Source organism: Malurus melanocephalus, unplaced genomic scaffold (assembly GCF_030028575.1).
Source record: "Malurus melanocephalus ecotype Western Australia unplaced genomic scaffold, MMel_1.1 scaffold_59, whole genome shotgun sequence".
NCBI lineage: Eukaryota > Metazoa > Chordata > Aves > Passeriformes > Maluridae > Malurus > Malurus melanocephalus.
The window spans coordinates 2,788,106-2,798,271 of record NW_026623291.1 but is presented as its reverse complement, the minus strand read 5'-3'; the positions used below and the strand labels follow the sequence as shown (position 1 = coordinate 2,798,271).

At 45.6% G+C, this 10,166-nt stretch overlaps 1 protein-coding gene across 1 annotated transcript in view; it reads right to left on the bottom strand.

The window, feature by feature from the left end:
* Nucleotides 1-1,759: 1,759 nt before the first annotated feature.
* MYT1 (myelin transcription factor 1) overlaps nt 1,760-10,166 on the bottom strand; it is a 32,603-nt gene continuing 24,196 nt past the window's right edge. The window contains exons 17-21 of the mRNA XM_057365897.1: nt 5,634-5,855; nt 4,837-4,928; nt 3,853-3,956; nt 3,589-3,732; nt 1,760-1,952 (exon numbers count right to left, since the gene is read on the bottom strand). Coding sequence (XP_057221880.1) covers nt 1,812-1,952; nt 3,589-3,732; nt 3,853-3,956; nt 4,837-4,928; nt 5,634-5,855 — 703 coding nt within the window. The 3' untranslated portion in view covers nt 1,760-1,811. The remainder of the gene's footprint in view (nt 1,953-3,588; nt 3,733-3,852; nt 3,957-4,836; nt 4,929-5,633; nt 5,856-10,166) is intronic.

Sequence of the window (10,166 nt, the reverse complement as noted above, 5' to 3'; positions counted from 1 at the left end):
AGTCACAATCAATTTGGACTCTATTTACATGTTAAGAACATTGTGTTTTTAACACCTCAAATTTTATACTTTTTTTTCCCTTTCTTTTGTATTTTTTGCACTTGGAATGGGTTCTAAAATAAGTGAACTCGTGGAGTCTGATCCTGCAAACACTTAAGTAYGGGAGCAAACCCACCCAGGCCAACTGCCCTATGGAACTCAACACGGGAACGACTCCAACCACGCCACTCGTGGGCTTCCAGGTGGATCCAGTGGCCATGGCAGTCACTGGGACTTTCCACTGATTTCTCCAATTCATGAATTACACCCTAAATACCTGCAGGATTTGGCTCAAAATGACACCACAGTCTTGCCTTTCACTGGGGTCGACAAGATCCTCCCCAGCTCTGCCCACCCCGCTGCCGGGAGGGATGCAGGATGTGGGATGTGGGATGTGGGGTGTGGGATGTGGAATGTGGGATGTGGGATGTGGGATGTGGGATGCTGGGAACCCCCGGGGGGTTTTACCCCACTCAAGTGTTTGGAGAAGGAAGCGAGCTCCGGATGGGAGCAGCCCCATGTGGTGACAGCCGGCCCTGGCCATGGACATTCATAGATTTGTTCTCTAAGTGCACAGAGGGCTGCTTACAACTGCTTCTTTGGAAGAATTCCCAATACCTGAATCATCTTTTATTTTTCCCTTTTTTCCTGTTGCAGGATGGTGCTCGAACTGTGGCTCTGCGCAAATCCCAGAACACCAAACCAAACCATCCTCATTGCCCTGTGGGTGCGTGTAAGAAATCAGCTCCTGGTTCATGGTACGTAAGCACTTTGCTGGCCATCAATTAGYATCTCTCTTTTTKKTKGKTTTTKSYTYYTTTTTGATTTGTTTTGTTTTGTTCATCGCAATCTCAACCGTTCTCTGGCATTGATGTATGATCTCTGGACTGGCAGTACTGCGCCACTGTAGGGATGATCACAATAATGAAAAGAACCAGAACTGTCATCAAACAGATTTCCAAAAAATCATATACACCGGACCATGACACATTAAAGAAATTCTTCTGTTTGAAATTTCTGGAATTGGCCTATTCATAACAGCTACTTTCATATTTAAGACAGACAAAGGAATACTGTAGTTGCAAACTCCAAAAGCTTCCCTGAGAACCTTTTTTTCCATTGCGCTTTCCACTGGAGATCCAGAACTGCTCTTCAGATTTCTTTCAGAAAATAAAAATAAGCTACTTTATAATACTTCAGAGTTCCCATGCCCAGTGGATATCTGAACACTTCAGGGCTGGGAGGCCCAGCACAGGTTCAGATTTACAGGTAGCTTGCAGCTCCAGCACTTGTAGCAACATAGAACATAACTCATGTGTGAGTAGGTGATCTGGACATACGACCATAGACAACATGAGGGTTTAAGCCAGTCATACACTAGTCTTGGATCAGACAAGACCCTGTTCTTGTAATGTTTTAACCCTTGGATCAACTCTGCAAGAGCACAGCAACTCATGAAAGATGCCTGCYCTTCGCCTGCTACCAAGCCCCACAGCCTACTGGAGAATTTAACCTTCCATCCTGATCTACCTCATGGTCCAGGTAGAAAAAATCCCACTTTTCTCAAGAAGGTCAAGAAAGATAAGTAAACGAGAACATTGAGTTCAATCAGTTCCATGTCTCAGAAATGGCCTCTTGGTTACATTTTGGTCCTTTTTTTTTTCCTTTTTTTTTTCATTCATTAAACAAGTTTTCTAACTTGTAAACCTGAATACTTRGAGGGAAAGTTCCATCTTACAGTCTGTTTGCTTGCTCCTCTCCATCCCAGGGCACTACACCTGGATGCCTTTGACTGCTTGCTTGATGCTCTCCAGCAGGTCCTTGTTCTCTGGGTTCTGGTAGCACTCCTGGTTGGTGTACATGTCTGTCAGCGTGTTCACATAGGCATCAAAGTTCTGCTCACTAATTGGCTCCTGCAGCCAAAAAAAAAAAAAAAGCCAAATAAAAGCGTTAGCGAGGAGCAGGAAGAAGCCAAGATTCTTTGTAATAAATCGTCTGAATATTTTAGTGCCCGGAGAAGCTGTGGATTTCTGAAAGTGCTCTAGGCCAGGCCTGGAAAAACCTGGCCYAGTGGAAGGAGCCCCTATCAATGTCAGGGGGCTAGAACAGGATGAGATTTAAGGTCCTTTCCAAACCATTCCATGATTCTCTGTATGTACAGACAGCTAAAGATCTCCACATCAGAGCCTTTTTGTGTGTGATGCTGCACCTCCAGGAATCTCATCATCATCTCCCTGATCCCACAGATCTTAACCAGGTCCTTAACTTTATGCACTGGCCTTGTGGAACAATTAACAGCTTCAGGTTAAGTGTGTGCAGGCAGCYTGACAGGCTGGAGGCTGAATTAAGGCACAGAAATGAAGGGCTGGAGGACGACAAGACTGCTGTAACATCAGCAAGGGAACCAAAGGCAAAGTCACRTCACCTTGGGCTCACAGCTGCCCAGCCCAGCTCTCTGCTGCAGCACAGCTTCTGCTTTTSAGCAGCATTGCAAGGATCTGACTTGGACTTAATGGGGAAAAAGAGAGGGAGAARKAAGAAAAAGAACGGGARTAAAATGAGCATACAAGTCTCAYGGGCATCATTTAATTGGAGTTGCCTGAAACCTTGAAAAAATATTTGCTGAACAGTTTATTTGACCTTTATGTGTCAAATACTTTGCAAAAAAGCTCTCAGCAAGTGGTTTTCTGCCAGTTAGGCAGCTGGGTGAATACTATCCAAAACTGCTCTGCTGGAGGATGGCTTCTCTCCAACCAGCCTGAATTTAAATACAAACCCCAATGAAAAGGATTCAAAAAAAAAAAAAAAAAAAAAAAAAAAAGGAAAAAAAGAAAAAGAGAAAAAAAAGAAAAAAATATGGAAGAAAAAATTAATCAAAAGCTCATTCCTCTGATCATTGCAATGGTCTTTTGGAGTTGCAAGAGGACAGCTTCCTCAACAACACGAGCCCCACCTCCACACACCTGGTTTTGACAACAGTAATTACATTCCTGGGAATAGAGAGAAGGTAATTAATAGCCTTTTGTGGCTTTACTATTTTAATGCAGTCTTTTCATTTCTCAGTAACTCTATGGTAACATGCTGTGGGCTGTTAGACCTTGTTAAATTAAACAAAATACACTCCCTTTAAGAATGCTATTCTTTAGCTGCCAGCTATTCAAAACTGAATTGAAACTACCTGCATTATAATAGGARCTCTAAGATCTTTCTGACGTTGAAATCCAATCCCTCCTGATCTCTGCTTGTGCTGTCTTAGCCTAAAAGGCACTRGGTGCCCTTGATAAAGTTTCCTATTTTGTGATAGTGCTCCCAGATGTAATGAGACAGAACAATAGATACAAAGGGAGATCAGCAGAAAACGACAACAAAAGGGAGATATAATGCAAGCTTCAGAGATAAGGGGAAAGTACTGATCTTATAAAGGACACATGGGTGTATGGAAAGAAATTCTCCCACTCTTTAATTGCGAATAAGCCTTATCATGAATTTGGTTTGGCAGAGCTCCCTTGATCACACTGGTTTGCACCAAGCACTGTYGAATTTTCTTACCATGTGCGGAAGGCGGATATTGGCAAGACTTTGGATGAGAGCCTGGCTCAACCCTGAGAGCTCCAGGAACAGGGCTTCATTTTGCTCCTCTATGATTTTGTTCTCCTCCTCTATGTTCTTCAGGTTCTTCTCCATGGTGGAGATCTGCAGAGCAAGGAGAACAGCAGGGTTACCAATCCCCTGTGACCAGCAGCACCCACCAACACCCTGCAAGGGGCTTGGCCACGCACCCCTGGGCTTGAATGCATGGCCAGGGGCACAAACCTGGGACTGGAGTTTCACCATGGCYGCTTCCATCTCCGAGTTGGACTCGTTCAGCTCACTGATCTCCTTGTTCAGCTGYTTGATCTCCTCATCATTCTCCAGAACTGCAGGAGGGAAGGTCAYGGGCAGTCAGCAAATGCTCTTGGGAAAAGCAAAAGTGTTGGGCTTTCTGCTGAGCCCATCCTGCTGCATCATCCTCACCTTGACTCTTACAGCCTCTAAATAGGATGTGCCTCTCACCTTCCTCTTTTTTTCCTATTTTTTTTTTAATTCATATTTTTATCATCACAGTTCAATGCTACTTGAATAGGTCAAAATGTAAATGCAAAAGCAAAGGACAGCACAGTAGTTGGAGTCCAACACATCCCTGCACCTGGCAAGGTTGATTGTCCTGAATAATCAGGTCACTCTCTCCAGTCCTGAGTTTGGAAAGATGCCATTTAAAAAACTAATGCATGTCTTGATGTGAAATTATGAGGTCCATAAAAGGAAGCAATATTTCCAGAAGAGTGCAGGTATTTATAGGTTCCAAACTATCTAAGTATTCAAGTTCAATGCTTGAACCTTGTCAAATACCACAGAAAGCTCAGTAATAGCACTGGAAATGCAAAGTGCCATCGCCAACAAAATTCCAGATCCAGAAATATCTCAGTATTAAAAGCCCTGAATAGGTGAAAATTGCTGAATGACTGCAAGGGATTTGTAAAAATGCCAGTGAATATAMGAAGAAGAAAAAAAAAATCTGAATTTCAGCATTACTTCTTTTGCCTTCTTTATCGTTGCTCCCTCAAAGACTCAAAGAGTGGGMCTGGTACCATGCCACCCCAAACACACAGAAAACTCAAGGAATGGGTGTTCAAAGCACATGATGTCCTTGAAAGCTGTGGCCAGATTCCAGCTGAAACCTCCCCAGTCTATAAAGAAAAAGATCTATGGCCTTAATAGCCTGACACACCTGCAGGGCAAMGAAGTGAAAAACCTTACCGTCGCTGGTCTTGAACTTTGTGTTGAGAATTTCATCCCCTGAGAGTTTTCCTTTCTTCCCAGCAAAAGTAGCTCTWGGACACCCTGACAAACTGAAAAACAAGTAAAAATGGGTTTCATAAACTCTCAGTATTTATAGGTGCTTGTGTTCCCAGCATTAAGAGCATGTGCCATTTGGTGGAACTCAAGCTGCGAGACAGTTCTTCTAAAAGCTTTTTATGGTACAGAGGAAATTGCTTTATGAATAATGCCACAAAACTCCCCATTTATAAAGTGGGAGCAATTTTCTTTAAGCAAAGATTAAAAACACATTGCTTCCTAAAAGAGGAGGTGTGCCAGGTGAGGAGGGTGAGATGAGTCCTGTTGCCTTGGGCACTAAACCCCCTATTTGTGGTGCAAGAGTTCTGTACTAGCATGCAAACAGAGACTTAAAYTAGAGGTTAGGAAGAMATTCTTCCCTGTGAGGGTGRGGAGGCCCTGGCACCCTCATGGCTGCCCCATCCTTGGAATTTTCAGGTTGGATGGGATTTGGAGCACCCTGGCAATAGTGGAAGATATCCTTGCCCATGGCAAGGGGSTGGAAYGAGATGGTCCTTAAGGCCCCTTCCACCCCACACCATTCTAGGATTCTGTCAATATTAAAACCACCACACATTTTCTCTGTTCAGTAAACCTCACCCTGCCTGAGCTCAGCATCAAAAGCAATTCTTGAGCTCACATGAAGCAGCACTTTGTGGCAGGTAGTTTAGTCCACAGCAGCGCCATCACTCTCACACTGATTTAAACCCCCGATTTACCTTCTGTGAGTGAGGAAGCTCCCGTTGGCGTGGCCAGAACCATCACAGCCTGGGGTGGGGCAGGTGGGGCCTTCATTCTTCAAGGACTTCCAGGAGAAGGAGGARCCATTGAGTGACCCTTCCTTCTGCCTGCGAGCTGCCAGGGGACAGCCCGAGGCGCTCCGGTGGGACGCGTATTTGCCGCTGATGTGTCCCAGCCCAACACAGCCTGGAACCGGACACCTGCGAGTTGTGGATAATAAAACCTTATAAAACCTTATAAAACCTTATAAAATCTTATAAAACCTTATAAAACCTTATAAAACAATGGTCTTGTTCCCCTTGTAAAACTCCCGTTCCCTTCTGTTACTCTGGCTAACCAGAGGAGGATTCTGGGGATGATTTAGCTAAACGTGAGGAGGAAAACAGTGGATTTCTACCCTGAGAATGTAGAAATTTAAATAATATAAAGAGAAAAGCAGCAACAAGGCTGCACATGGTGTTTTTCTGAATGCTTGAATGCTTATGCTATAGGTTGCCAATATTGGTATGTTGTAGTTGAGTAATAGCCAATTGCAGTAGTTTAGTAGCCAATGAATGTGTAACACATTGTGATAACATGCAAAAGTGTATAAAYGAAACTGATTTTTGGAATAAATGCCTTTAGGCTGGCCCTTTGTGAGGTACTGACTTGTATGGGTGTCATGGCCACACCAAAAGCGACAGCCTGGGCACAGGGAATCACCCAACACGGCAGAAAGGGGAAGGAACAGGAGGAAGGAATAAAGGCATAAGGAAATTATTGATGAGCAGGAAYAAGGAAGCCTGGGAAGAGAGCATTTGCATTTGGGTCTCATCTGGAGTTTACAGGGGAGATACGTGGTTGATGGAAACGGCAGATGGGAAATTAAGAGCTACGACTGCTCCTTCAAAGGAGCCAAAGAGAAGCAAGGAGAATTCTGCAGGGGAAAACTCGGTGGAGGTCACATCACACGCAGTAAAAGTAGATCCCAGTGGTGTCAGAAACTCTGTGTTTGGTGCCTCAAGGGGGAAAAGACAGCAGGTTGGGCTGCCTGATATGGGTCCTAATGTACCCCAAGGCTCACACTCACACTGAACCATCACACAGATATTGCTGGCTGTGCCCAATGTCACTGCTGGTGAGCYCAGACTCATCAACTTTGTCACCTTTCCCAGCACTGTTTGTGCCCTTGGGGACAGCCCTCGCCGGGAGCCGGTCCCTGGGCCAGGCTGTGCACAAAGAGCTGTCCCCCTGTTCCTGCAGGAGGGTGTCCCAGGGGTTTCTGAGGMTGCACCCCCTCAGATAGGACAAATCACTCAGTRATTTGGATCCTGCAGCCAMGGCATGGCCTCRCTTGCCTCCTCCTCCTCCTCCYRGTTCACATCCTGCCTCCGGGGAGAGATCAACCCACGCTCACAGGGGGATAAAGTGGGAATTATCATCAAGGCAGCACACAAGCCCTGCCATTACCCAACTTCTGCCTCTGTTTGTGGCTGGCTGAAACACACAGGAGCTTTAGGGAACCTTGTGGAAGCACCAACACAGCTTGTGTTACTGCCAAGCTCTCTAAAAGTGCCTCTCTAAAAGGCACCTCTTTCCTCCCTCCTCACCTGATGACATTCTCCCTAAATCCAGCCATCCCATGAGCCCGGTGTATCTATCAGGATTTCTGCTGTGGTTTGCATTTGTTTTAAAAATGCTTGTCAATTATAAATACGGTATATTTTAAAAGTTTATTACTCAAGGGAGGTTACTAAAAAATAGGGGAGGTGGGAGGAGGGAAGAAATGACAAAAATAACCCCCRTGTCCTCAGTTTGGAAGCAATTAGGGACTTTGAGGCTCCCCAGCAAAAACATCCGTGTAGCTGCTCCTGAAAATTGCAAGCTGCGTTTCTCCGCAGAAATTATTGCCCTGATTGTTTACATTCCACACAAAAGAGAGATGACAGCAAGGGGGGGGCCCTACACCCAGCCTTTTCCCAAGATAATTTGAAAAATGCTGATCTCGATTTTAATCAGCTGCAAATGCAGCACAATTCACTTATAATATCCCTGCCAGCAGGATCCTCAGTAAATTCATAACATCATTGCTTTTATATGATCACGAGCAAATTACTGAATCCTCAGGAGGAAAAGGAGAAGGGGGAGAAGGGGGAAGAGCAAGAGAGAAAGAGACAAACCCCTGCATTTCATATGCAGCCGTTACGGCCCAACCATTACATATTTTACACCGTTAATTTAACTTTTATTACATTTTCATTGTTAAAAAATAAACCAGAGCCTTATTGCGCAAAACAGCTGTCTTGGACATCTTTTAAATTATTTTTTTTTACATTATTATTATTTAATGGGAGCACCAGTAGCGTTTGATCAATTAGACACCTGTGGATGCTTCCGCTCTATGCCAGGGCYGGGCTGAAGGTTGAGGTGATCTGTTCAATCACGTCTGCAGCAAATTACTTGAAGGATGAACAGCAGAAACAACAGGGACTAAATGACTTTCTCCTCGGTGACAATGTGCAAAACTCGGCCGGGTTCCAAGYGGAGCTCGGTGCAGACGGAGCGAGGATTTAGAGCCAAAGCTCCTTAACGCGAACCCGCAGCGGGCGCGCCTTGCCGTGGGCGGTGGGACACACATTTCCACGGGCTGGGGGAAGGCACCAGCCAGGAATTGCTGTCCCACATTGTTCTGCACATCTCACAGGAGTTTCTGGTGCTCCTGGCTGTACTGGGAGAGTGGGGGTTTCTGCCTGGGCCGTGGGATGTTAGGGAGTACCTTCACCCCTCACAGCCCATCCCGCATTTCCTGCACCCATGTCCATCGTCCCACCATGGCCTGTCTGGGGGTGGGTATGTGTCATCAGCTTTCTAGGAGTCAGAAAATGCAGCTCTGGTGATGCTCCAGCCCCATTTGGAGCCTGGAACCTAGAAGATCTATGGATGCCCCACCTTGGAAGTGTCCAWGGYTGGGCTGGATGGGTCTTTGAGAAATCTGGTCTAGTGGAAGGTGTCCCTGCCCATGGTAGGGAAYGATGTGAGATTTAAGATCCCTTCCAAACTATTCTACAATTTCTTSCCACTTTAGCTTCCCAGCTTTTGAATCTTTAGGGTGAATAGGAGAAATCCAAGCCCTGGTGAGGACCCTCACTCTGCTCTGACAGCTCATGCCATGTTCCTACACAAGGCCCAGCTGCACCGTGACAAAACAGACACATAAAAATCCCTCTCTCCTTGCACTGAGAAGTGATTTCTTTGCAGAGAAACCACACTGGGAAAACTGCTGGGCATGTTTTAGCCCTGTCCTGCCCTGAATGGAGAAGGCACAAATGAGCAAAACCACAGTTTGCCCAGTCACATAGGGCACATATCCCTGGGGAAACCATGGTGGGGGGTGACCTCCCAACTGGGAGCTCCAACACCACACCAGTTTGCTGCTCATCCTTTCCTTCCCTGTGTCCCTGGTTAATGGCACAGCATTGCAACACCACCAGCAATTCAGGGTATTTGAGCCAAAAAAGGCTTTTTTCCCCTGCAGATTCTCGAGTAGGTTGCTTAATTTTTAATAAACTCTGCTAACTCCTGCTAATTATCACACGGCTCATTTAACTGGGAGGCTTTCCTTCCTGTAGACTGAGGAGGAAGAACAGAGCAGATGGCTCAAATATCATCTTTYTTCTGAAAGGTTCTTTTCCCCCCAGCAGGCACATCCTGGCTTCCCACGGCCCCCGCAGGGATCTTCCACACCCACTGGGTCCCACTTCACCTCAGCCTCTGCTCCAGGACAAAACCTGGGCACMTGGAGTTRTCCACCTCTGCTCYTCYGCGAGGGCAAGACCTGCCCTGAGAYTAAAATAAGTTTTAAAAATCCATTTGGAAACAGTTTGYTGAGCCAGAGGGGTTTGGACAGACATGCCAGCACTCATGGACAACCAGAAACRCTTGGAGGTGGTTGATAATTTTTTCCATGTTTCTTTTTACCCCCTTCCACCTGCACTTGCTGGGGGAGTGGGTAGGCTCCAGAAAGGCTGGAGATGCTCTGAGTTAACAAAAAAAAAAAATAGGGTGCTGGAGTCAGTGCTGCCTTTGATGTCTTGAAGCTGTGTAAGGAGTAAAGACACAGATCCAAGACCCCACATGCTGAGCCTGTGATGCTCAGACTTGCTAAAAGTCAGGATAAATGGATTTCACAGCTCATGAAAACTCCTGAGGTGGACTAAGTGATCTCAAATCTCTGTTCCCCACAGGAACAACCCCCCTGGGATGTTTTGAAAACTTCAGCCTGAGGCAGCAGAGAAAGGTTTTTTCAGTTCACTTCAAATATTCTGCCCTGGCAAAGATTCTACAAAACACAGTTTATTCAGKGTTGGTTACCAGATTGCTGGACAGTTTCTATTTCTGCTGTGAATTTCCTGGGAATTAAGCAAGTCTGTCCACCTTCATCTGCCCAAAAACCTGCAATGCTTGACTTGACTATGGGTTTTTACCCTCATTTAAAACACTGCTGTGGTCTTTAAGGGATTATATAAAGCACA